Genomic DNA, 27,304 nt, shown 5'->3' on the forward strand with positions numbered 1-27,304 from the left:
GTCATGATGACCAATCACAGGGAGGTTTTAATCACCTGTCTGAAGCCTTGGTTATTTAAAGGCCATCAACTCTCTGATGATGATTGATGTTTGATCTCGGCTTGTTTCCTGCTATACTCTCTCAACACTGTAAAAATGAAAGCCTGCTCTCCTCAAGCTCAAACTGTTGAATGACGGATGAAACAGTTTCAGGTGTTTTTCTCCTGAATAAGGCAGTAAAACATCTTTGATTACTCACACAGGACCTTCTTACACCTGCTGAGATAAACAGAGATAGATCTCACGTAATTAAGAACACATTACGCTGCTCTTATCATACAAAAATGCAGCAGGTATTTTCTCCCAGTCTTGGCAGACACAAGACAACATATAAAATTTAACCCTGTTATTAATGTTTCTGTAACATGAAGCTTGGAACAGAACCGTCTGTGAAATAATGTTTTTATGATGTCAATGTCATGAATGCCAAACTTTTATAATGTAAAGCATCAAATAAGGATATTTACTTTGTAGATATGTTTAACTACTTCAACAGTTAAAAGCAACCTGTGAACACCACCGCTGACTTTTTAAGTACTGATTACTGAACACTTGTTTCACATTTTCATGAAGTTAAATAAAAAAGAGCTACGAGACTATGAAAGGTCCTCATAGTCCCCCATAACAAAAGCGTTTCTGCCATTTTCACTTGGGACATGACAGCCTGAGACTGATAAGCTTACTCTTCTCTGCTGCCTTGGCAATACCTCAATGCTTCAGGGAGATGTTGGAGTCTTTGCACCTCTGTGCAGACTGCTGCATCCATGACTTCAGATAATGAAATCTATGGATGGATGATGCGTGGTAGAACGGATGGATGGATGATAGATGATAGGTATATGGATGGATGGATGGATGGATGGATGGATGGATGGATGGATGGATAGATGGATGGATGGATGGATTTATTGGTGGATGATGGATGGGTGGATATGAGCTGGTTTGTTGCCAGTTTGTGTTTCCAGTCTCATAAAGAAATGTTTCCAGTTTCACTGTTTTTATTTGAGTTTAGTCCTGCAGTGCTGCCTGTAGGTAATGGTGTAGAGGTTGTGTAGCAGTGCCATCTACTGACTGCAGCCAGAACTACACTGAGACCACAGAGACTCATGACGTATTGTAATTTTGTTCATGCTCAACACATAACAAGTGCAGGTATTGCAGAAGTGGCTTGAGCCTGACATCGTTCTAATGGCTGTTTTTTCTAGTGGGTTTATGGACTCAACATGATGTGATGGTTAGTGAATGTTTTTAGTATATGCTGCGTTGTTTTCAGACTGAGGTGTGTGTGTGTGTGTGTGTGTGTGTGTGTGTGTGTGTGTGTGTGTGTGTGTGTGTGTGTGTGCGTGCTGCTTAATAAAAGCCTTCTTTGCGCTTTTTTTTTTTGTACTATCAGAACTTTATGATGCAGCTGATAAGGACTCGTGCTGTGTGTACGTGACTTCTGCTCTTTATTCCAAGGGTCATGGTGCAGTTTTCAGGTTTCCTTAAGGAAGACTTCAGTTTGCAGATAAATCCAGAGAGCTGAGACTGTGTGTGAATCTCCTGCTCTCTGCATGTTTCCCGTTGAAGTTGTGGATTCACTTAAGCTTCATGTAGATTATTTTCTCCATCAGAAGGTAACGTACTTTAACTCTGAACACAAAACCTAACAAAATCAACCTGCAGATTTATTTTGTTCGGTGTTCATTATGATCATTTGATCAGTTCAAACATTTTTAGTATTTTAACACCAAGCTGAGCAAAGTTACACAAAGTGAGATGTTTATTGTTAACGATTGTGAGACTTTAACTTTTACCTGGCAGGTGGTGTTACTGAGCAACAGTAAGGTTCAAAGTTCTTTACATGGAGCTACAAAAATATTGTTGACATTTATCACTGATTAACAGATCACGACTCACCTGCAGCCAGGAGAAAAGAATCAAACAGGACCATTGAATATAAAATGATTAATCTCAGCAGGAAGGATTTTAATGTTTAATCAAATGTGTTCATGTTCAGGTTTATAAAGTTTTTATGCAGATATCTGAAGTGTTTTATAAAACTCTGAACATTTCCATGGACTTGTTGCCATGTGAGAAATGCTTCATGTTTCATGTTGATGATAAATTTGAATCAACGCTTTTTATAAAGTTATCTTTTTAGCATTTTTATTAAATCATAAATACCATAAACAGAGAAAATTTATTAGTTTTCACCATGTCTTCTGTAAACCAGGCTGAATGATACATGAAGACTGCTCTCTAAAAACCTTCAGCAAACTTAATTGTTTTAGAAAATCATCATCATAAACAAACTGTAGCAACAAAATCATCTACAAATGTTATTTGGATGTTTTCTTTTCCTGACAGAAGTTATGAAGAACACAACCTCATAATTCAAAATGCACTGATGGAAAAACAAAAAAAACATGTTTTTTTAGTATTACTGCACCTTAAACCATGATGACATCACTGTTTGCACAAATTAAGCTCATACTGAAGCAGCTGGGCTCTGCTCTTTGTAGTATGAAGGTTTTACTGACCTGCAGTCTGACCGGCTCTGATGGTGATTATTAGAATGTAAGAGTCCTCGGGTTAAAGCAGCTTCTCTCTGTGTTTCCTCTAAAGGTGAAGATAGAACAACTCTGTAATGGACGTGGACCTGAATCTGGGTGGTGAGGATTTTCTTTATTCTGTCGTGCAGCTTACTTGTCTGCTGCTCCACACGAGAGCAAACACCATTCTTAAGAAAGAAATGATATATCATATGACTTCCATTTTGTGCAGCTAGTCTTGGTATACACAGCAACACAGTCTGAACTATAAATGTTGTTGTGCTGACTGAGCGTGTTGTTGTGTCTGTGTGAAGGTGTGTTCTCTTCTGTGGATCAGTGTGAGCACAGAAAGGAGGGAGTCCCTAACTCTGAATCCACTCTGTGTGGGGAACATGAGAGCCAGATCAAGGCTCAGAGGTGAGAGGACCGTCTCTAACTGTCAGGACTCTTCTCCAGGTCACAGCTCAGCTCTCCCATCACAAAATCAATATTGAATCGGTGTGTAACTTTCCCAGAACAATGTCGGACTCTGTAGTTTTCTCTGGTCCCCTGTGACATATGAAGCTGCATGTTCTCCTTACATTGCTGGCTGTCTAGATAGTTGAGAAACTTTCTGGAGGATACCTGGTCTTATTAGGAGAGACGGCATCCATCCCACTTTGGATGGATTAGCTCTCATTTCTAGAAATCTGGTCAAATTTATCAAACCCCCCAAACTGCTTCCTAGTTGAGACCAGGAAGCAGAGCTGCAGCTTCTTAATGAACCAGCTTGGATTCACTGTCAATGAGTGTTGGAGTTTCTTTAAAATATCCCAGCATCTTTCCTGTACAACATTAAGCACTTTGAAGTAACTGTTGGAACTGAATCTTCATCGTCACGATTCGTGCTCTGAGCTCTGTGTGTTGCGTTTAAGGGTAAAGCAGCAGGTTGGACCAGACTCTGCCGGACCTGGAGCTGATCCTGAACCGGGTTGGATGTCTGAATCCCTGAATAGAGAACGGGTCATGAACATTTACACTCCCATCTCTCAGATGCCATTCTCTGACAAAACGTGAGCTTTGACTGAAAACTACATTTCTTTCTGTCGTTTCTAGAAGCTTCTATAAACCTCTGCTTATAATGTGTCTTGTTTTATGTTTCAAGACCAAATAACAAGCAGACATTTGATCCTTGTGTAACCACACGTCTGACTGTGACATCCAGCGGCTCCATCAACCGCGAAATTAAATTTAAAGGCTCAACGTAAGGATGAAAATTTGATTATCATTTGATATTTTTAGAATATACTGTGTATGAAATGTATCCTGTTTTTTCTAACATTTCCACAGAGAAGAGCAGCAGCAGAATTTAAAGGTTCCCCATCACCAGCCTGATAGTGGACACCAAACAGCTCTGCAGGACATATTTATGGTATGTAAGCACAGAAAACAATTCAATTCAATTCAATTCAATTTTATTAATATAGCGCCAAATCACAACAAAAGTCGCCTCAAGGCGCTTCATAGATACAGAGAAAAACCCAACAATCATATGACCCCCTATGAGCAAGCACTTTGGCGACAGTGGGAAGGAAAAACTCCCTTTTAACAGGAAGAAACCTCCGGCAGAACCAGGCTCAGGGAGGGGCGGCCATCTGCTGCGACCGGTTGGGGTGAGAGAAGGAAGACAGGATAAAAGACATGCTGTGGAAGAGAGACAGAGGTTAATAACAGATATGATTCAATACAGAGAGGTCTGTTAATACATAGTGAGCGAGAAAGGTGACTGGAAAGGAAAAACTCAATGCATCATGGGAATCCCCCGGCAGCCTACATCTATTGCAGCATAACTAAGGGAGGATTCAGGGTCACCTGGTCCAGCCCTAACTATATGCTTTAGCAAAAAGGAAAGTTTTAAGCCTAATCTTAAAAGTAGAGATAGTGTCTGTCTCCCGAATCCAAACTGGAAGCTGGTTCCACAGAAGAGGGGCCTGAAAACTGAAGGCTCTCCCTCCCATTCTACTTTTAAATACTCTAGGAACAACAAGTAGGCCTGCAGAGCGGGAGCGAAGTGCTCTAATAGGGTGATATGGTACTACAAGGTCATTAAGATAAGATGGGGCCTGATTATTTAAGACCTTGTATGTGAGGAGCAGGATTTTGAATTCAATTCTGGATTTAACAGGAAGCCAATGAAGGGAAGCCAAAACAGGAGAAATATGCTCTCTCTTTCTAGTCCCTGTCAGTACTCTTGCTGCAGCATTTTGGATTAGCTGAAGGCTTTTCAGTGAGTTTTTTGGACATCCTGATAATAATGAATTGCAGTAGTCCAGCCTGGAAGTAATAAATGCATGAACTAGTTTTTCAGCGTCACTCTGAGACAGGATATTTCTAATTTTAGAGATGTTGCGCAAATGGAAGAACGCAGTCTTACATATTTGTTTAATATGTGCGTTGAAGGACATATCCTGGTCAAAAATGACTCCAAGGTTCCTCACAGTGTTACTGGAGGCCAAGGTAATGCCATCCAGAGTAAGAATCTGGTTAGATACCATATTTCTAAGCTTTTCAGCGCCGAGTACAATGACCTCAGTTTTATCTGAGTTAAGAAGCAGAAAGTTAGTGGCCATCCAAGTCTTTATGTCTTTAAGACATTCCTGCAGTTTAACTAATTGGTGTGTGTTATCTGGCTTCATGGACAGATAGAGCTGGGTGTCATCTGCATAGCAGTGAAAATGTATGCTATGTCTTCTAATGATGCTGCCTAGGGGAAGCATGTATAATGTAAACAGAATTGGTCCTAGCACTGAACCCTGTGGAACTCCATAATTAACCTCAGTGTGTGAAGAGGACTCTCCATTTACATGCACAAATTGGAGTCTATTAGATAGATATGATACAAACCACTGCAGTGCAATACCTGTAATACCTACAGCATGTTCTAATCGCTCTAATAGGATATTATGGTCAACAGTATCGAATGCTGCACTAAGGTCAAGAAGGACAAGCACAGAGATGAGTCCACTGTCAGAGGCCATAAGAAGATCATTTGTAACCTTCACTAAAGCTGTTTCTGTGCTGTGATGAACTCTGAAACCTGACTGAAACTCTTCAAATAAACCATTCCTCTGCAGATGATCTGTTAGCTGTTTGACAACTACTCTTTCAAGGATTTTTGATATGAAAGGAAGGTTGGAGATTGGCCTATAATTAGCTAAGACTGCTGGGTCTAGAGATGGCTTTTTGAGTAAAGGTTTAACTGCAGCCACCTTGAAGGCCTGTGGTACATAGCCGATTATTAGAGATAGGTTGATCATATATAAGATCGAAGAATTAATCAATGGCAGGACTTCTTTGAGCAGTTTTGTAGGAATGGGGTCTAAAAGACACGTTGATGGTTTGGAGGAAGTAATTATTGAAGTTAACTCAGAAAGATCGATTGGAGAAAAAGAGTCTAACTTAACATCAATGGAACTAAGAGTAGCTGTAGATAATATTACATCTGTGGGATGATTATTGGTAATTTTTTTTCTAATGATAAAAATTTTGTTTGTGAAGAAGTTCATGAAGTCATCACTAGTTAACGTTAAAGGGATGGTTGGCTCAAAAGAGCTCTGACTTTTTGTCAGCCTGGCTACAGTGCTGAAGAGAAACCTGGGGTTGTTCTTATTTTCTTCAATCAGTGACGAATAGTAAGCTGTTCTGGCTTTGCGGAGGGCTTTCTTATAAAGCAACAAACTATTTCTCCAGGCTAAATGATGATCCTCTAAATTTGTGACACGCCATTTCCTCTCCAGATTACGAGTCATCTGCTTTAGGGTACGTGTTTGAGAATTATACCACGGGGTCAGGTACTTCTGATTAGAGACCTTAGTTTTCACTGGAGCTACAGTATCCAGAGTCGTACGTAGTGAGGAGGTGAAATTATTAACAACATAATCGACCTCTGTTGGGGTAGCGTTCAGATAGCTGCTCGGCTCTGTGTTGGTACAGGGCATTGACGATGATAACAGTGGCTGGATTATATTCTTAAACTTAGTTACAGCGCTTTCAGAAAGACATCTACTTTGATAAAGTCTACTCTCCACTGCTGCGTAATCAATTATTGTAAATGTAAATGTTATCAAGAAATGATCAGACAGGAGAGGGTTTTCAGGAAACACTGTTAAATGTTCAGTTTCTATGCCATATGTTAAAACAAGATCTAGAGTGTGATTAAAGTGGTGGGTGGGTTCTTTTACATTTTGAGAGAAACCAATTGAGTCTAACAACAGATTAAATGCCATGTTGAGGCTGTCATTTTTAGCATCTACATGGATGTTAAAATCACCCACAATAATTATTTTATCTGAGCTCAGAACTAAATTAGATATAAAGTCTGAGAAATCAGACAGAAACTCTGTGTAAGGCCCAGGTGGACGATAGATGATAACAAGTAAGACTGGTTTCTGAGTTTCACAGCTGGGGTGGACAATGTTAAGCGTCAGGCTTTCAAATGAATTAAAAGTCTGTCTTGGTCTTTCATTAATTAATAGACTGGTGTGAAAAATTGCTGCCACACCGCCCCCTCGACCTGTGCTTCGAGATTTCTGGTAGTTAGAATGACTCGGGGGTGTTGATTCATTTAAACTAACATAATCATCCTGCTGCAACCAGGTTTCTGTAAGGCAGAGTAAATCAATTTGTTGATCAATTATTAAGTCATGTACTAACAGAGACTTGGAGGAGAGAGACCTAATATTTAATAATCCACATTTCACTGTTTTACTCTTTGGTTCAGATGTGGATACTGTATTGTTCTTTCTTTGTAAATGTTTAAGTTGTTTGTTGCTGGTTTTTAGTTTGTTTTTTGTCTTTTTGGAAGCTGACACAGTCTCTATGGAGATGGGTTTTTGGGGGAGTAGCAGGAGGAGAGAAGCTGCAGAGAGGCGTGTAAGACTGCAACTCTGCTTCCTGGTCCCAACTCTGGATAGTCATATTTTGAGGGGTTTAATAAATTTTTCCATATTTCTAGAAATGAGAGCTGCTCCATCCAAAGTGGGATGGATGCCATATCTCCTAACAAGACCAGGTTTCCTCCAGAAGGTTTGCCAATTATCTATGAAGCCCACATCATTTCTGGGACACCACTCAGACAGCCAGCAATTTAAGGAGAACATGCGGCTAAACATGTCACTCCTGGTCTGATTGGGGAGGGGACCAGAGAAAACTACAGAGTCCGACATTGTTTTGGCAAAGTTGCACACCGATTCAATATTGATTTTAGTGACCTCCGATTGGCGTAACCGGGTGTCATTACTGCCGACGTGAATTATGATTTTACTGAATTTACGTTTACCCTTAGCCAGCAGTTTTAAATTTCCTTCAATGTCGCTTGCTCTGGCCCCTGGAAGACAATTGACTATGGTTGCCGGTGTCTCTAGCTTCACATGTCTGAGAACAGAATCACCAATTACCAGAGTTTGACCCCCAGCGGGTGTGTCACCGAGTGGGGAAAAACGGTTAGACACATGAACGGGTTGGTGGTGTACCTGGGGCTTCTGTTTAGGACTATGCTTCCTCCTCACCATTACCCAGCCGCCCTCTTTCCGCAGCTGCTTGGGATCTGCCGGGGAACAGCTAGCGGGGCCTACGCTATCTTCGGCTGCACCAGCTACAGGGGCCTGGCTAGCTAAGGGTGAGTGAAGGGTGCGAAGCCGAGTCTCCAGTTCAGCAATCCTGGCCTCCAGAGCTGCAAATATGCTACATTTGTTACAGATATCATTACTGCTAAAGGAGGCTGAGGAGTAACTAAACATCTGACACAATGAGCAAGAAAGTGCAGGAGGGACAGGTGAAGTAGCCATGGTGCTAACGAGTCGGCTACGAGCTAAGCTAGCAAAACAGTACAGAGACAGTGAGTGAATACTTTGGCTATAAATTAGGTAGTGAGTACACAGAAAGTGTGCTTCGGATGGGGTGGCTGTAGCTCAGGTGTTAGAGCAGGTCATCTACTGATCGGAAGGTTGGTGGTTCGATCCCTGGCTTCCCCAGTCTGCATGCCAAATATCCTTTGGCAAGATACTAACCCCAAATTGCTCTCCGATGCATCCATCGGAGTATGAATGTGTGTGTGAATGTTACTTAAAAAGCACTTAGAAAAATGTGCTTGTGCGAATGGGTGTGAATGGGGTGAATGTACAAGTTGTGTACAGCGCTTTGAGTGCTCAGAAAGAGTAGAAAAGCGCTATATAAGAACCAGTCCAGTCCATGAAGCACGTGAAGATTATACTATGAAAAAAAAATGTATTTAAAAGTTGTTAATTAAACTGCTAAGCAAATAAGCTACTCAGAAACACCACTGTGTTTGAGCAGGAACAGGAAGTGATACTATACCACAGAGCGAGCGAACACCAAGTGACAGCACCACCGACAGGATCAAAAGAAAACACATATCACCATGGAGAAATACTGCAGTGTTTCTGCTTAATTCTACAATCAATCAATCAATCTACCTACAATCTTTTTCATCACAGCTCCTGTTGTTTGGGAACAACGCTGCTTTCTGCTCTCTTAAATTTAGTTTAGTCCAAAGTTCATGTTTCTGTTTTCATCAGAGCCAGCTGGGGCTTGAAATGTTGTACTCTTTCCAGGTTTGTCATAAGTTATATGGTACAAGTAATGACAAAAATATCTCAAAGACAGTTACGTTGACTGAGTTGGTGCTTTTTCTGCACTTAGCACTTCACAGACAGTTAGATATACTAAAGGTGGTGTTGTGTTTAACAGAAGCTGACATTTCTTTCTAGCAACTTGAGGAGAACATTATGAGATTTGTGAAGACCGAGCTGAAGAGGTTCCAGGAGGTCCTAAATCCAGATTACAGAGACGGTGGACTTGATCAGAGTGAAGATGAGGGCCTGGGTTGTACAGCTGAAGAGCAGAAGAGCAGCAGACAGTCATTTCTAAAGATCACACAGCACTTCCTGAGGAGAATGAAGCAGGAGGAGCTGGCCGACTGTCTACAGACCAGTAAGATAATTTAAAATAAGATAAGAAATACACCAGGATTACCCATAAAAGTTTGTTCGGTGACCTCCAGCTGTGGTGGAGAGGAGGTCCAGTTTGCAATCTATTATAGAGCCAGCCTTCATGGTCAGTTTATTTAATCTGCTGGTGTCACCATCTTCCACTGGTGATAGTGTGATTTTCTTTGCTAAAGGAACTAGGCGTGTTGTTTTCACTAACACTGGAGTCTCACTATGCTTTTGACTCCAGCTGTAAATGTGACAGCTGGGCAGCACAAGTCCTCAGGACCTTAATACTGACATCACAGTCCAGCAGGGGATGTTTCCCAGTGTGACAAAGGGATAAGCAGTTGTAATGCTCTCCACTTGTCCCAGATGTGTTGACTTTTTTTGCATATTATGCACCTTATTCTGTCTCTATATTTATTTGCTATGATTCGGTATTTGTCAAAGTAACTTTGCGGCACTGACTATCCTGGGTTTGTTTGTGTACGCATTCTGTGGCCGGCAAAACAAACTTTCTGCAAATTAAGGCAAATACTCAGTTACATGTTTCTTTATATTCTATTATGTTGCAGATTAAGTCATTTTTTCATACTTTGTCCTCTATGTTTTCAGTCTTTATGTAGGTCAGGTGTGTGGAAAGGCCCCCCTAGCATTTCCTGATTTTAAAGTGCTGATGATGTCAGACATGACATCAACAGGTAGAAACAAGGGGGGGGGGGGGGGGGGGGGGATCCTGCTGCCATACAAATGCTTCCTTTTGTTTCTTTCTAGGTCTGCAGGGATTTTTTGAATTTGTTTTTTTTTTTTTTTTTTTGTAAGTAGAGCTGTTTTGTTGTGTAAATGTTCTAATCAGTAGTGTGAGGAGCTTTTTGTCATTTTTAGTCATCTGTGTAGAGTTTTAGGTCCCTCAGCTCAAGTGAGTGGCACTGGCTGGACTAACTAACTGAAGGGAAATTGATGGCCCTATATATAGTCAGTCTCTGCCAGATTCAGATGAGGGAGGAGAGGTGAGCTGTGTTATTGCATTCATGTACTTTTGAGTTTTGGTAATTAAGTTAATTAAGTTTCACGTATGATGGAGTTCAATGTAAATTCTCGAAATGTCTGCTGAGTCTGCTTCCTTACCACCTTCCTTGACGTTCAAGTCTGACTACATCACACTCAGATGTCAGGATTCCCTTGATGACAGAAGACTAGTAGTGAGAGGTAGTGAGAATGTGTGAAAGGTGTTGTGTGGTGGAGAAGGCCTCAGAAATAAAAGTCGAGAAATAAACCTGTTGAAATTATTTATCTTTTTGTTGTCTACAGGCTGCCCACTCATTGTCTGTCACCTTAATCCTAGTGATTTTTTTTATTCCACTCTGCTCCATAGTAATCATAGTTTTTGTATGTTTCTTTAGGAACCCATGCTGCAGAGTGCCAACGTAAACTCAAAGTTTATCTACAGAAAAACATCCAGTGCGTGTTTGAAGGGATCACTAAAGCAGGAAACCCAAATTTTTGTAATCAGATCTACACAGAGTTCTACATCCTAGAGGGAGGGACTTCAGAGGTCAATGATGAACATGAGGCCAGACAGATTGAAACAGCATCCAGGAAACCAGACAGACCAGAAGCAACAATCAGACAAGAAGACATTTTTAAAGCCTCACCTGGAAGAGACGAACCAATCAGAACAGTGCTGACAAAGGGAGTGGCTGGCATTGGGAAAACAGTCCAAACACAGAAGTTCACTCTGGACTGGGCTGAAGACAAATCCAACCAGGACATCCAGTTCATGTTTCCTTTTACTTTCAGAGAGTTGAATGTGCTGAAAGAGAAAAAGTTCAGCTTGGTGGAACTTGTTCATCACTTCTTTACTGAAACCAAAGAAGCAGGAATCTGCAGCTTTGAAGACTTCCAGGTTGTGTTCATCTTTGATGGTCTGGATGAGTGTCGACTTCCTCTGGACTTCCACAACACTACAATTTTGACTGATGTTACAGAGTCCACCTCAGTGGATGTGCTGCTGATAAACCTCATCAGGGGGAAACTGCTTCCTTCTGCTTGCCTCTGGATAACCACACGACCTGTAGCAGCCAATCAGATCCCTTCTGACTGTGTTGACATGGTAACAGAGGTCAGAGGATTCACTGACCCACAGAAGGAGGAGTACTTTAAGCAGAGATTCAGAGATGAGGAAAAATCCAGCATGATCATCTCCCACATAAAGACATCACGAAGCCTCCACATCATGTGCCACATTCCAGTCTTCTGCTGGATCACTGCTACAGTTCTTGAGGATGTGCTGAAAACCAGAGAGGGAGGACGGCTGCCCAAGACCCTGACTGAGATGTACATCCACTTCCTGGTGGTTCAGTCCAAAGTGAAGAAGGTCAAGTATGATGGAGGAGCTAAGACAAATCAACCCTGGAGTCTAGAGAGCAGGAAGCTGATCAAGTCTCTGGGAAAACTGGCTTTTGATCAGCTGCAGAAAGGGAACCTGATCTTCTATGAATCAGACCTGATAGAGTGTGGCATCAATATCACAGCAGCCTCAGTGTACTCAGGAGTGTTCACACAGATCTTTAAAGAGGAGAGAGGACTGTACCAGGACAAGGTGTTCTGCTTCATCCATCTGAGTGTTCAGGAGTTTCTAGCTGCTCTATATGTCCATCTGACCTTCATCGACTCTGGAGTTGATCTGTTAGAAGAAGAACAAACATCATCTCTGCTGTCTAAAGTAAGACCCAAATCTAAACTCAAACATCTCCATGAGAGTGCTGTGGACAAAGCCCTAAAGAGTCCAAAAGGTCACCTGGACTTGATCCTGCGCTTCCTCCTGGGTCTTTCACTGCAGACCAATCAGAGTCTCTTACAAGGCCTGCTGACACAGACAGGAAGTAGCTCAGAGACCAATCAGGAAACAGTCCAGTACATCAAGAAGAAACTCCGCAAGAAACTGTCTGCAGAGAAAAGCATTAATCTGTTCCACTGTCTCAATGAGCTGAATGATCGTTCTCTGGTGGAGGAGATCCAACAGTCCCTGATTTCAGGAAGTCTCTCCAAAGATGAGCTGTCTCCCTCTCAGTGGTCAGCTCTGGTCTTCATCTTACTGTCATCAGAAGAAGATCAGGATGTGTTTGACTCAAAGAAATACTCAGTTACTGAGGAGGCTCTTCTGAGGCTGCTGCCAGTGGTGAAAACTAATAAATTTCAGCACGTTGATAGAAGTCTGGAGTATCCGAAACAACTAAAGAGGTAGAAAATGGAAATATACATTAACATTTTTAAATTATACTCTAAACCAATTGCTGTTTTCATTAATGATACAGCATGGTAACATACTATGCTAATTCTTTTTGTTAGCAAGTGAAAAAAAAACATTGAACTCAAATGTATTTTCAAAGGTTATTTTTTGGCTTTCACATTTTATAGGATGAAACTATTGAGACCAACATTTTTAGGCACTTTTGTTTGTTTTTTTAATCAAAGTCAGATTCTTTTGCACTTCTTAGATTCTTAAAACACTTTTGTGGTTTACAATTTGACATCACCAACAAAAGTAACTTGTTCGCCCCATCAGTAAAATAGCAATTTGATCTAAAACGGTGTCTCATATCAGGAAATTTGAATTCTTTGCATTCATGACTAATGTATTGTGCTTGATAATTTGTATGTCGCTGTCCCTATACTTATCTACAGAGTGGACCACAGCACAGAGCAGGTGTTAAGGTTTGCACTGCAAAAATGTAAGTTTGCACTTTTTATTCATCTCTTATTAAATTCAAATGCCTAAATCACTTAAGATGCAAGTGAGGAGCTGATTAGATAATTCAGCTTACTCTCAAAGGTTTTCATTCTGCTGGCACTCTGAAGGGGCACCAATTGTGGAACTGATCTTCTGTTTGTGCTTGACTGTGCAAGAATTAAGATCTATAAACTACTATTGTAATTTCTTTGCTATTACATTTTACTTTCTCTGTTAGACTTCTGCGAACTTGAACTGGACCCAAATACAGCGCACAGAAACCTCAAACTGTCTGACAACAACAGGAGGGTGACACATGTGAGAGCGGTGCAGCCATATCCTGATCATCCAGGCAGATTTGACTACTGGAATCAGCTTCTCTGCAAAAATGAGCTTACAGGTCGCTGTTACTGGGAGATCGAGTGGAGAGGAGTGATTGATGTCGCAGTGACTTACGGACAAATTCGAAGGAGAGGAGACAGCGATGACTGCAAGCTTGGATCCAGCAATCAGTCTTGGAGTCTGAACTGTTGTGAAGATGGTTACCATGCTTGTCACAACAACTTTAGGAAGGACGTAGATTTGGCCCTACCCTCCTCCGTCTCTAACAGAGTAGCAGTGTATGTGGACTGTCCTGCAGGCACTCTGTCCTTCTACAGAGTCTCCTCTGACAAACTCGTCCACCTCCACACCTTCAACACCACATTCACCGAACCTCTTTATCCTGGTTTTGAAGTGTGGTATGGGTCTTCAGTTTCTCTGTGTTCTGTGTAGGAGGGAGCATTTCCGCATGAGTGGAAACATGTTCCCACTGCTGACTGACTGCAGCTGCTTAGACCAGCTAAGAAGAGAATCATGTAGAGATATTTGACTGTTCAAATTTTATTTTAAAGGGCAGAGATGTTTTAATGTACGAAATTATCAACATAGAAAATCAGTGAATGGAACGGCATTGAAATTTGATGATGTCATGTCAATGCATGTGTGTGCGTGTGTATGTTGATAATAATGCATAATGCATATGTTCATAAATGATAAAGTGTCATCACGTGGCCCAGGCATTAAGGACGGTCAAACTGTATTTTTTCTGTTGGCAGAATAACCAGTCATAGTAACCGAAGTCAAGTGTCATACATGCCTTACAGTCTCTTATCACATCAAATAATGGTACTGCAGTATCGGCAGCACATTGTTTTTCATAGTATTCTCCTCCTACAGAGATTTTGGTGTAACTATAACATGTTATAACAGGTTCTTCCAGAAATGTTTTTATAGGGTTTCTGATAATCTGAGATCAAATGATGACTGAATGTCTGAGCATTCCCTTTTTTTCTTTTCCATTAAATTTTATATTAAATGTTTATTGTTGTCATGTCTGTGTGTAGGCAGGCAGGAAGAGAGGACCCAAAATGCAGGACTCACTGAGGCAGAAGTAACTCAAAACACACAACTTTATTGCTGGTAAGAAGCAGAACAGAAAAACACTAACTAAACTGGAAGAACAGAATAACTAGGCAGGTAGGCTGGCTGGCAAACGGAACACACAGAGGAAGCGAGGGTGAACAGACCTTAACGACACGACACCGAGTAGGGGAAGACACAGACACTAAATACAAGAGGTGAACGGAGCGGAGAGGAAACAGCTAGGAGACACGGCTGATGCTGATTACACTGACGAGACAGGGAGAGCACAAAGCTGAACGCACTGACATAGGACACAGACCTACAAGATAAAACAGGAAGCACACCACAGACAGAGACACAGACTCGTAAACAGGCATAATGACGTCATGGACAGACAGAGGGACATACGGGCAGAGAAGAATAAGCACAGGCAACCTAAACCAAACATGAGGGCAAGATAACAAAACCTAAACCAGAAATAATCATCATCGTCATCATCATCAACATCATCATCATCGGATAACTAAAGAATCAGAATATAATTATAATCAAAACAGTATAACCAGAGAATAAGAACTAATCCATAATGCAAAAATAAACCAAAACATAAGAAACTCAAAATGCTGGGTCGAACCGACCCAGGATCGTGACAATTGTAATTACTATCTTTTTTGTGTGTCTGTCTGTCATACATAGTTATTGGTAAAGCCACTGTGCACAGTATATATATGCAAATTTATTTCAGTTTTACTAAATGCTGAGATGCGTTCAAATACTGAGTGTCTTTGAGATTTTATTTCTGTTTTGAAATGATTTAGGATTCAGTACGGTCATGTCAGAGGTCAGGTTTTGTGAAAATCTTGTGAGCGTGACAACTCACAAACAGTGTTGGGAAGGTTACTTTTAAAATGTATTCCACTACAGATTACAGAATACATGCCCCAAAATGTATTTTGTAATGTATTCTGTTACGTTACTCTGTGAGAGTAACGTACTCTGAATGCTTTGGATTACTTAATATATTATCAAGTTTTTTATAACTACATGAATGTACTATTGCCATGTAATTTATTACTATTACTGAAGGTTACTCACCATACCAATAGCAACTAGATTTGTAAATCTTAATATAAAATGAGTAACAGTAGGGTGGACATTAGGTAAGGCTGCACTTTTTGCAGCGATCTCGTATAGAAAACTATTTTGCGCATATATAAAACAGGTTCGTGGCTCTGAGCCATAGTAAAGGGACCCAAAGTCTGGGTCAACTTTGCTAGTGAGACACAGAGAGAGGCGTTGAAAGGCTGCTCCAACGGAACTTATTGTTTCAGAGGAAAACAAGAACACAGTGTAAAGTCGAGTCTTAATAGATTACTTACAACTGGGCTCGTCAGGCACTCTTTTTGGCTGCAGTGGTTATTATTATATTTACATGCTTCCAGCTCCTGTTTCTGCTCAGTGACAACTCGTACTTTTCGACTCTCCTTTTTCTCCCTCCCTCGCTCACAGACACATAACGGGTATGGTAGTCCCTTCTCCCTACAGCACGGACTAGACTGCCCATGAGGCTACATTATTTAGGGCTATGGGGTATCCGGGAGACGTTTTCTCATGGACTCCGGCTCCCAGAAGAGTCTCCTTCCCCCAGATCCGCTGCCGACAGGCTAGCAGCGAACTGCGGGCCGCAGCTCATTGCAGCTAATCGCTCTCAATTCAATTCAATTCAATTCAATTCAATTCAATTCAATTCAATTCAATTTTATTTATATAGCGCCAAATCACAACAAATGTCGCCTCAAGGCGCTTCATAGATACAGAGAAAAGCCCAACAATCATATGACCCCCTATGAGCAAGCACTTTGGCGACAGTGGGAAGGAAAAACTCCCTTTTAACAGGAAGAAACCTCCGGCAGAACCAGGCTCAGGGAGGGGCGGCCATCTGCTGCGACCGGTTGGGGTGAGAGAAGGAAGACAGGATAAAAAACATGCTGTGGAAGAGAGACAGAGATTAATAACAGATATGATTCAATACAGAGAGGTCTATTAACACATAGTGAGTGAGAAAGGTGACTGGAAAGGAAAAACTCAATGCATCATGGGAATCCCCCGGCAGCCTACATCTATTGCAGCATAACTAAGGGAGGATTCAGGGTCACCTGGTCCAGCCCTAACTATATGCTTTAGCAAAAAGGAAAGTTTTAAGCCTAATCTTAAAAGTAGAGATAGTGTCTGTCTCCCGAATCCAAACTGGAAGCTGGTTCCACAGAAGAGGGGCCTGAAAACTGAAGGCTCTCCCTCCCATTCTGCTTTTAAATACTCTAGGAACAACAAGTAGGCCTGCAGAGCGAGAGCGAAGTGCTCTAATAGGGTAATATGGTACTACAAGGTCATTAAGGAGCACTATAATTAAACCATTACCTAAAAAGCTCTTATTTGATCCATCTGTCTCCATCTGGCTAATTATAGGCCAATTTCTAACCTTCTTTTTATTTCAAAGATTCTCCAAAGAGTAGTTGTCAAGCAGCTGGATGATGATCTAGAGGAGCATTATGCATTTGAGGATTTATTCATCATAGCACTAAAACAGCTATAGTGAAGGTTACAAATCATCGTTTTATGGCCATTGACAGTGGACTCCTCTCTGTGCTTGTCCTGCTCGTCCTCAGTACAGCACACACAACTGATCTGAAATTACAAACTCAGACGCACCACTGGTGTAAAGGAAAATCCTCTGTTTTTGTTTGAATCCTACATATCTCATAAATTTAGTTTTGTTGATTTTTTTTTTTTTTTTGTCCTGTTTGGATCTTTAGCCATCAGAATTGTTGTCTTAAGGCCAAGAAAGATGCCAAGTGGATTTATTTTACCAAGTGGATCATCATGGCCTTGCCATATTGGTCCATTTGATTGACCTTTATAATAATTGTGTACTTTTTTTATTTTCGGTTGCTACAAACGGGACAGACATGACTGGGGGATAGGACAGGGAGAAAGAATGAAAGAAAGAGAGGGAGAGAAAGAAAAACAGAGGGGAAAAGAGACGGTGAGAAAGAGGGGAAGAAAGAAGGAAAAACAAACAAAACACCTGGATCACCTGTATGGAGAAAAAAAAAACAGAAGAGAAAGCAAACAAAAAAAGAGCAACATAATAAAAACAGCACCATCACAATATACTAGCTAGCAGTAGATAACAGTAGATACTAAATTATAAAATTATACGATATTGTGCAGCACGCAAGATAAACAGCGCACAATGTGCTTTGAGGCAGCAGCCAAGAAAGGTGTAGTCCGCGTCTGTGAACACCCGTGTGTACACCTGTGTGCATACCTGTGTGGATCAGCATGCTTGTATTCCAAAGGTTTCTCCATGTAATGATCTGCTAGGGAGTGTGGGGAGCCATAACCCCGTCCCCCAGAGTATGAAGCAGGTATGGAGGAGATCCAGGCCCCAGATATCTAGAGTCCCCAGAGTACAAGGACCCGAGGAGGACCACCAAAAGGGCGAGAACCATGCCACCCTCCTGGGAAGAGCTGAGTAGAGCCCCAATTGGAGGTCACCCAGCAGCTACGGAGCAGAGGCCACAGGGGGTTGCAGTGGCGTGCCCGCGGGCTCTGCCGGCAGCCAGCTGTGCCAGAGAGGACCGAGCTTCAGGCCCAGAGGCCAGAGGCCTGAGGGCATCCCATCCCCCGGAAGGGGCCCAGCCGGGCCACAGGCACCAGGCCCCGCCAATCGGCCACCAGGAGTGAGCCGGTACATACATGGATGTAGCGTTTTCAGGTCCTGCACCATCAAACACATCTGGACTACGTATTTATGGTGAGTGGAAGTCTCGATTGTTTTCTAGAAGTAAAGTAATGAAACTTTATTTTATTATGTTCCAAAACCCCAGTTCCAAACCGTAACTTCCCTCCATAACAATAGACGCACTCCGCTCCCAACTCGTGGTGGCACACAAAAAAACACAGCTCAGCAGAATAATCCACTATAGCGAGGTCTTTAACACACATTAGTCAATGGCTGTACTTAATGGGTTTGACGCCGACAGGAGCTCAGCCACCCTCTTAAAGCCAGTGCTCCTGACAACGGTAATCAGCTGGCCACGGATATCGAGCGGCAGGTGTGGCTGCCTCCAGCGCAGGAATAATTCCTCCAGCAAACCAAAACGTGTGTATGTTATTTACGCGGATGTAAATAACACACACACAAACACACACAGAGAGACTGAGTAACAGGAGAGAGATGACAGAACACAATAAATACATGAGCCTTGGGCCCCTAGACCCAGGCCGTGACAACTGGGTACATTGTTTAGTTATGCCTGTATATAAATATAAATAATTTATTTGATTTTATTTTTATTATAACTTCAGCAGTTCAGTGTGGTGGTAGCACTGTTCCACCATCTGGCCAGCGGCTTTCTGTGTAAAGTTTTCCCTGTGTTTGTCTCTGGGTGCTCTGGCTTTCTCCCACAGTTCAAAGACATGCAGTTGTTGGGGTTAGGTTAATTTGATTCTAAATTGCCAATAGGTGTGAATGTTATCTGTCTCTCTGAGTTAGCCCTGGATCAAGGCACACACTGCCTCTCACCTCATGGAATCAGCTCCAGCTCCTCTGTGAATCAGATAAGCGGAAGAGGGAGGACTAATGGAAGCAACGAATAAATTCTGGCACATTAACTGTAGTGTATTATTACAAAGGCATACATTTCTCATCAGTCTCAACTGAAGTTAAACAACATTTTTCTGGGTTCCAGATGTTGGAGGAAAACATTTTCCGTTTTGTGAAGAATGAGCTGAAAAAGATCCAGAACATTCTGAGTGCAGGTTACCCCAAAAATGCAGAGAATCTGAAGGAAAATGAGGAGGTGTTGGAATCTGACGAGGAGGAGAGGAAGAGTACCAGCGAGTCATTTCTGAGAATTACAGTGGATTTTCTGAAGCGAATGAAGCAGCAAGAGTTGGCTGACCGTCTGCAGCGCAGTAAGAGAATTTTAACACAATGGAAAGCAGAAAAAGAAGCAACAGAAAAAGTTGACATTTCAAACTCTGTTTGTATAGATTCTACGCATCTCCATCACATCTATGAAGTTTTCTGGCAGAAACAATTGATTTGCAACTGATGGGCTGAATAGATTTAATGGACTGTGTTTTTAAAAAAAGTTGACCTTTTATTAAGCTTTATTAACTTGTCATTGTTTTTATTTTGTAGGAACTCAGACTGCAAAGTGCCAGCGTCAAGTCAAGGCTAACCTAAAGAACAAAAAAGAAGGAAAAAAAGGAAAAAAGAAGGAACACACACATGTAAAGGAAGCACTCAAAACGTGCGGCTATCCTAAATGGGCATTCTTAAAGTCAGCGAAGAGACACAGAAAAGAAGATCAGACACCAGCGAGGGAGGATAAGAAGGACAGACGCAACAACATTGTCATCCCCTATGTAGCCGGTGTATCAGAGAAACTCAGGAGGGTTTTCTCCAAGCATGACATCCCGGTGTACTTCAGACCCAGCAACACACTCAGACAAAAACTGGTTCACCCGAAAGACAAAACGCCAAAACACAGACTTAACAATGTGGTGTATGCCGTACAGTGCAGCGAGGAATGCCCAGACCTCTACATTGGAGAGACCAAACAGCCACTTTACAAGCGCATGGCACAACACAGAAGAGCCACCTCCACAGGACAAGATTCAGCTGTCCATCTGCATCTTAAGGATAAAGAACACTCTTTCGAGGATGCCAATGTTCACATTTTGGACAGAGAGGACAGATGGTTTGAAAGAGGAGTGAAAGAAGCCATCTATGTCCACTGTGAGCGACCATCTTTGAACAGAGGCGGTGGTTTACGACACCAACTCTCTGCCATCTATAATCCAGTTTTGAGATCCCTTCCCAGACGCCTTAAGGCCCACTCACACCCTGGGCCATCTGACCTCAGGAATTCGCATGATAAGGTGGGGCCAGGTTTCACAATGAACTCACCCGATACTCTGGCTGATTGGGACCCACACCCAGTTCCACACCTTGACTCAGGCGATTAGAGGATCATCAGGGGGTCCTTTTGTCCCTCTGTGGGGGGACACTCCCACCAGGTTTATATCTGGGACTCTCCACCATTTGACCTTAGAACTGAAGAAGCCTCTCGGATGAGAGGTGAAACGTCTTCAAGCAACTTAAAGAAGTCCAGACGCTTTTCTTTGCAAGCTCCTTTGACTACGATGACCTGGATGACTGAGAACCTTCACAGACAACCTAAAGAACAGGTTCCAGTGTGTTTTTGAGGGAATTGCTAAAGCAGGAAATGCAACTCTTCTGAATCAGATCTACACAGAGCTGTACATCACAGAGGGAGGGACTGCACAGGTTAATAATGAACATGAGGTCAGACAGATTGAAACAGCATCCAGGAAACCAGACAGACCAGAAACAACAATCAGACAAGAAGACATTGGAGGCATTGGGAAAACAGTCCAAACACAGAAGTTCACTCTTGACTGGGCTGAAGACAAATCCAACCAGGACATCCAGTTCATGTTTCCTTTTACTTTCAGAGAGCTGAATGTGCTGAAAGAGAAAAAGTTCAGCTTGGTGGAACTTGTTCATCACTTCTTTACTGAAACCAAAGAAGCAGGAATCTGCAGCTTTGAAGACTTCCAGGTTGTGTTCATCTTTGATGGTCTGGATGATTGTCGACTTCCTCTGGACTTCCACAACACTACAATTTTGACTGATGTTACAGAGTCCACCTCAGTGGATGTGCTGCTGATAAACCTCATCAGGGGGAAACTGCTTCCTTCTGCTTGCCTCTGGATAACCACACAACCTGCAGCAGTCAATCAGATCCCTTCTGACTGTGTTGACATGGTAACAGAGGTCAGAGGATTCACTGACCCACAGAAGGAGGAGTACTTTAAGCAGAGATTCAGAGATGAAGGAAAATCCAGCATGATCATCTCCCACATAAAGACATCACGAAGCCTCCAGATCATGTGCCACAGTTCTTGAGGATGTGCTGAAAACCAGAGAGGGAGGACGGCTGCCCAAGACCCTGACTGAGATGTACATCCACTTCCTGGTGGTTCAGTCCAAAGTGAAGAAGGTCAAGTATGATGGAGGAGCTAAGACAAATCAACCCTGGAGTCTAGAGAGCAGGAAGCTGATCAAGTCTCTGGGAAAACTGGCTTTTGATCAGCTGCAGAAAGGGAACCTGATCTTCTATGAATCAGACCTGATAGAGTGTGGCATCAATATCACAGCAGCCTCAGTGTACTCAGGAGTGTTCACACAGATCTTTAAAGAGGAGAGAGGACTGTACCAAGACAAGGTGTTCTGCTTCATCCATCTGAGTGTTCAGGACTTTCTGGCTGCTCTTCATGTCCATCTGACCTTCATCGACTCTGGAGTCAACTGGCTGAGAGAACAACAAACAAAATCTCTGCTGTCTAAAGTAAGACCCAAATCTAAACTCAAACATCTCCATGAGAGTGCTGTGGACAAAGCCCTAAAGAGTCCAAAAGGTCACCTGGACTTGATCCTGCGCTTCCTCCTGGGTCTTTCCCTGCAAACAAATCAGACTATTTTACAGGGCCTACTGAGACAGACAGGAAGTAGCTCACAAACCAATCAGGAAACAGCCCAATACATCAAGAAGATCAGTGAGAATCTGTCTGCAGAGAAAAGCATTAATCTGTTCCACTGTCTCAATGAGCTGAATGATCATTCTCTAGTGGAGGAGATCCAAAAGTCCCTGAGTTCGGGACGTCTCTCCACAGAAAAATTGTCTCCTTCTCAGTGGTCAGCTCTGGTCTTCATCTTATTGTCTTCTGAAAAAGAACTTGAAGTGTTTGATCTGAAGAAATACTCTGCTTCAGAGGAGGCTCTTGTAAATCTCCTGCCAGTCATCAAAGCTTCCAACAGAGCTTTGTAGGTGGATCTGTGAATAGGTCAAAGAAATTGGATATTTTTTATTTTGTATGACTTAAATAAATCACTTTGTCTTCATTGGCAATTGTTTCCCAGGCTCAACAGATGCAACCTTTCAGAGAGAAGCTGTGAAACTCTATCTTCAGTTTTCAGCTCTGGTCTCAGAGAGTTGGACCTAAGTAACAACAACCTGAAGGATCCCGGATTGAAGCTGCTATTTGATGGACTGCAGAGTCTTCACTGCAAACTAGAAACACTCCGGTAAGGATACAATTAATTAATGTTTAGATTTTGACTTATTTTAAAGGTTTTTCTTTAATGTTGTGTGATTTAATCATGATTCAATCTCAGTCTGTCAGGTTGTCTGGTAACAGAAAAAGGTTGCGCTCCTTTGGCCTCAGCTCTTCATTCCAACTCATCCCATTTGAAAAAGCTTGAGCTAAGCAACAACAATCTCAAAGATCCAGTTTGTCAGGTTGTCAGGTCACAAATGAAGGCTGTGGTGGTTTAGCTTCAGCCATTAGCTCAAATCATTCTCATCTACGCAATCTGAACCTGAGCAACAATAATCTGCTGGATTTAGGAGTCAAGCTGCTTTCCGTTGGACTAAAAAGTCCACACTGTAAAATGGAAACTCTGAGGTCAGAATACAACTGTCTTAAATCAATCTTAATGTTCATCCAATGGTGCAGATGGTCAATAAGTGTAGGGTTTTCTTTACTTTCTGCTTGAATTTTATTTGTATTAACTCTAGTCTATCAGGTTGTCTGGTCACAGACGAAGGGTTTGCTTCTCTGGCCTCAGCTCTTAGTTCTAACCCGTCTCACCTGAGAGAACTGGATCTGAGTTACAATCATCCAGGACACTTAGGAGTGGAACAGCTATGGGCTGGAGTAAAGGATTCACACTGGAGACTTGATGTTCTCAGGTACAGGAATATGACAAGATCTTAAAATTTCTTTTCACAGATGAACCACAGAGGTTTCCGAAGAATGAATCTACATCAAAAAAAGAAATTTATACTTTTCACATTTTTTGTGTAATATATTTCTTCTAAATAGATTGGTTAATGGTCATAATTATGTGCAACATGCATCTATAATGCAGAGTATTCTTTTGTGAACTTCGTCAATAATCCAGTGAAATACACTGGATTATTATCATGATACGGTTATAAGCAACACAACCAGGTTTCAAAAAAATGTAAAATGGAAACTGAGGTCAGGGTACAGACAGGGGTGATTTTAGCCCATTTTTGGGGGTGCTTCAGCACCCCCAAAATGAATCAAAGCATCCCCAAAGATTTCTTACTTTTTTTTTCTTTACAATATTTGCTGTTTGTGTGACACACTGCTAAAAATATAAAAAGCATATTAAAACAGGACGTATTAGCTGAATTTAACCTTCAGTTACTCTTTATATAGTTAGGTAGGAGTCAGACCATGTTTCTTTTTAGCTGAAAAACATTACACCAGGTAACCAGCAGTGTTGAAAGCGTGTTTTCCGACAATGTTTGCTACCCTACAATCCGTCCTGCTCTGTAGTAAATTCAGCGACATTTGACCGTCCTGTTGCTCCCATCCCTATTTAAAATCTAAAACTTTAAATTGTCCGCAGCCTACTGTTGGTTACCACTGTCCTGTTTGAAATGGATACTAACTGACTGAATGCCCATTAACCTTATAACTCCTGTTGTGTGTGTGTGTGTGTGTGTGTGTGTGTGTGTGTGTGTGTGTGTGTGTGTATACAGAGAGACAGCCTGGTTCATAATGGATATAAGAAAGTTTTTTCAAAAAAAGGAGCCACATTCAGGTAAAAATGTAAAATCAAATGATCCGTCAATCAAGAATAATGTTGGATCAGTGTTTCAATATTTATATCTTTTATTAGATGTTCATGTGGTTTGGTTATTTGCCTTTTGGTTGAAAGTACACTGAGAGAGGACTTTTTGTTAGCGATCTTAATAGAATTTTTTTCATATTAATGTAATTTTTCATCTAATTGAATACAATCTATTTGTGTATGATTGTCAGTCCAAAGAGGGAGAGAGGAAAGATGGGAACATGAGGAGAAAGTACAAGGTCAGGAAGAACCAGGTAAGAAAACAGACAGGGAACAGTGACAGGCAGAACAGAAACTGTTAAACTGACAAAGAGGAAAAACCTGATTTTACTCACACAATCTGGAAGTTGTGTTCTCCCTATATTAAAGCTGCTATACAGAATTTGCAAAACAAACTGGGTTGAAACATTTTTGACCCTCTTCCAACATAACATTATCATTGATTGGGGAGATTAAAATTAATGATATATTTTTATGTGGTTCAGCCACAACTCTACTAAAACCTCAGCCAGTAATAGGTAGGCCAACTTTTGGACCATTCAGTTATCTGTGTGCACCACATTTGCGCACTATCAGAAAGTGCCAAACAGCCCTGGTGGAGTGAGGAGCTGTAAAGGGAAGCAGAGTGCTCTGTTTATATTCTAAAAATGTTTTAAGCTTGTTTCAAAGATTCTGTACAGCAGCTTTAAATGTTTTCCAAAAGGACACATACACTTATCAGTGTTTCTCAAACGTTTTACAGTGTGTACCACCTGATAAAATGTCAAGGTCTCCCATAGTGGTACCACTATGAAAGCATGAAAGTCATAAATCTTACAACACAAAATTAGTATTATTAAATTAGTAAAATTAGTATCTGCAGTAAAGATTTTTTCATGCATGGTATACATTCTACCAAAGGCAAAGTTGCCTCCATTTTTATATTCTTTTTTTAATATTTTGTAATAATTTATTTGTAATAATTTATTCTGTTTTGGGAGTGTTTTGTTTCTGTATTATATTATACATACACATTAAAAGTGAATCTCTGTCCAAAAAATGCAGTCAGTTTACTTTTTACTCACTATGAGCATCATTCATTATTCTCCCCAGTAATTAAGGTTAGCATATGTACTTTTTTTATTCCAATCCATTCTTCTTTTGCAGCATTTAAATAACCTTGATCAGATTTGATGGTTTTGTTACAGACTTTTCAAAAAAAGTGTTTTGCTTTTCTTTCACAAATGTGGGGATTAAATTGTGTTAAAATGTACAAAACAGTGATATCATGTTTTGTGATGAGGACCCAGGGACAGAGAGACTTGATGAATTTAAGAATCTTATGATTTAATAAAGAAATTTGCAGACTTGCACAGAGATGGTAAAATTGTGATGACTGAAAACGGAGACGAAGACAACAGACGATGAGGACAAGGAGGAACAGGGGTTTAAATGCACCAAAGTGACAGTCAGAGAGAACTCGGGACAACATTTAAGGATGCAGGGACTGACAGAGACAGGTTTATCTTGCCTGGCTGGGCAGCTCTCTGGGTGCTCAGCACCCCCAAAGCTCCGATCCTAGAATCGCCCCTGGGTACAGATGTCTGTTAAATTACTCTTTATGTTCATGATGCTGCTGATGGTCATCCCAACTCTTCTTCCATCCAGGGTGGAGCATGGTGGAGCACACAGGTTGAATCCTGATGTTAGGAAGTGTAAGTTTGACTGCTGAAAAAAAGCAACCTGTCAGTTTGTCTTTAAACCCTATCTTTAAATGATATTTTTGTTAGTTATTATTATGTCTCCTCTCTTCTTCCATCAGACTTCTTTGAACTTGAACTGGACACAAACTCAGTAAACAGGAAGCTCAAACTTGCTAACAACAACAGGAAGGTGATAGTGGGAGCGGAATAGTCATATCCTGATCATCCAGACAGATTTGATACCTGCTCTCAGCTGCTGTGTAGAAATGCTCTAACCGGTCGCTGTTACTGGGAGGTCGAGTAGAGTGGGGGGGTCTTTATAGCAGTAAGTTACAGAGGAATCAGTAGAAAAGCAGATAGGACCGACTGCAGGTTTGGCTGGAATGATCAGTCCTGGAGTCTGAGCTGCTCTGATGGTGGTTACTCTGTGTGGCACAATAACCGGGAAACATCCATCTCCTCCTCCCTCATCAAGAGCAGAGTAGGGGTGTATGTGGACTGTCCTGCTGGCACTCTGTCCTTCTATACAGTCTCCTCTGACACGCTGATTCACCTCCACACCTTCAGCACCACGTCTTTGGGAAATGACCGCAGCTTCAGATAATGTTGATGATGCATGATGGTTCACTTGGGTTTACACTTGAATCACTCTTTGCGCTCCGTCATCTTCCGTAATGATGCTGGATGACCAGCTCAACACTAACCGCATATCTTAGATAAGAGGAAATTACTAGAAGTAGTCTTACCATTACTAACATCTAGCAATCAAAAAGAAGATGGTCATTGTAAAAGTATTAATCTTCAGGAACTAATAGTCAAAACACAAATTTTAAAATAAATCAAAAATATAAGGCAGGCAATAGATAATAATAGATTGAATAATAGATGAAAACATACATACATACCTTACATACGACGTACCAAAAAAGCTGAGTGAATCTTGAACTACAACAAATTCTTCACCTAAACAGACACATCAATGACATCAGTGACATGTCTGTTTAGGTGTCTGTTTGGTTTGGTGAGGGTTAGGCATCAGAGTTACCTTTGACTGAAAAAGTTTAAAAATTTAAAATCAATAATTCATCACTGACAGACATAATTATTCAATACTGCTAGCTCACATGAAATAATTCATGTGTGCACTACTACAGACTTCA

The 27,304-nt window shown here is 41.4% G+C and overlaps 2 protein-coding genes and 1 pseudogene across 2 annotated transcripts; all 3 read left to right on the forward strand.

Annotated features, from left to right (window-relative positions):
* The first annotated feature begins 1,175 nt into the window (after window positions 1–1,175).
* LOC118454398 (NLR family CARD domain-containing protein 3-like) lies at window positions 1,176–14,593 on the forward strand. Its single transcript, XM_035908972.2, has 11 exons — window positions 1,176–1,273; window positions 1,498–1,655; window positions 2,647–2,693; window positions 2,888–2,990; window positions 3,488–3,625; window positions 3,718–3,816; window positions 3,903–3,984; window positions 9,341–9,563; window positions 10,966–12,805; window positions 13,250–13,296; window positions 13,534–14,593. The coding sequence occupies exons 3-11, from the start codon at window positions 2,669–2,671 to the stop codon at window positions 14,067–14,069; spliced, it is 3,093 nt and encodes a 1,030-aa protein (XP_035764865.2). The 5' UTR covers window positions 1,176–1,273; window positions 1,498–1,655; window positions 2,647–2,668; the 3' UTR covers window positions 14,070–14,593.
* A 3,525-nt stretch (window positions 14,594–18,118) lies between these two features.
* On the forward strand, window positions 18,119–21,702 carry LOC148098511 (NACHT, LRR and PYD domains-containing protein 3). Its single transcript, XM_087852515.1, has 6 exons — window positions 18,119–18,127; window positions 18,478–18,516; window positions 19,454–19,679; window positions 19,909–19,960; window positions 20,961–21,570; window positions 21,664–21,702. Exons 1-6 carry the CDS (start codon window positions 18,119–18,121, stop codon window positions 21,700–21,702), a joined length of 975 nt encoding a protein of 324 aa, XP_087708641.1.
* Window positions 21,703–21,717: 15 nt separating this feature from the next.
* Window positions 21,718–26,748, forward strand: LOC102784160 (NACHT, LRR and PYD domains-containing protein 3-like; annotated as a pseudogene).
* The last annotated feature ends 556 nt before the right edge of the window (window positions 26,749–27,304 follow it).

Source organism: Neolamprologus brichardi, chromosome 15, assembly GCF_056152115.1.
Source record: "Neolamprologus brichardi isolate AB-2024 chromosome 15, ASM5615211v1, whole genome shotgun sequence".
Taxonomy (NCBI): domain Eukaryota; kingdom Metazoa; phylum Chordata; class Actinopteri; order Cichliformes; family Cichlidae; genus Neolamprologus; species Neolamprologus brichardi.

Coding starts and splice junctions, on each gene's coding strand:
- LOC118454398 (XM_035908972.2), top strand. CDS start 2,669: ATGGACGTGGACCTGAATCTGGGTG. Junction 3,985..9,340: donor CTCTGCAGGACATATTTATG/GTATGTAAGCAC, acceptor ATTTCTTTCTAG/CAACTTGAGGAGAACATTAT. Junction 13,297..13,533: donor AAGGTTTGCACTGCAAAAAT/GTAAGTTTGCAC, acceptor TTTCTCTGTTAG/ACTTCTGCGAACTTGAACTG.
- LOC148098511 (XM_087852515.1), top strand. Junction 18,517..19,453: donor ATCTGGACTACGTATTTATG/GTGAGTGGAAGT, acceptor TCTGGGTTCCAG/ATGTTGGAGGAAAACATTTT. Junction 19,961..20,960: donor AAGGCTAACCTAAAGAACAA/AAAAGAAGGAAA, acceptor CCTAAAGAACAG/GTTCCAGTGTGTTTTTGAGG.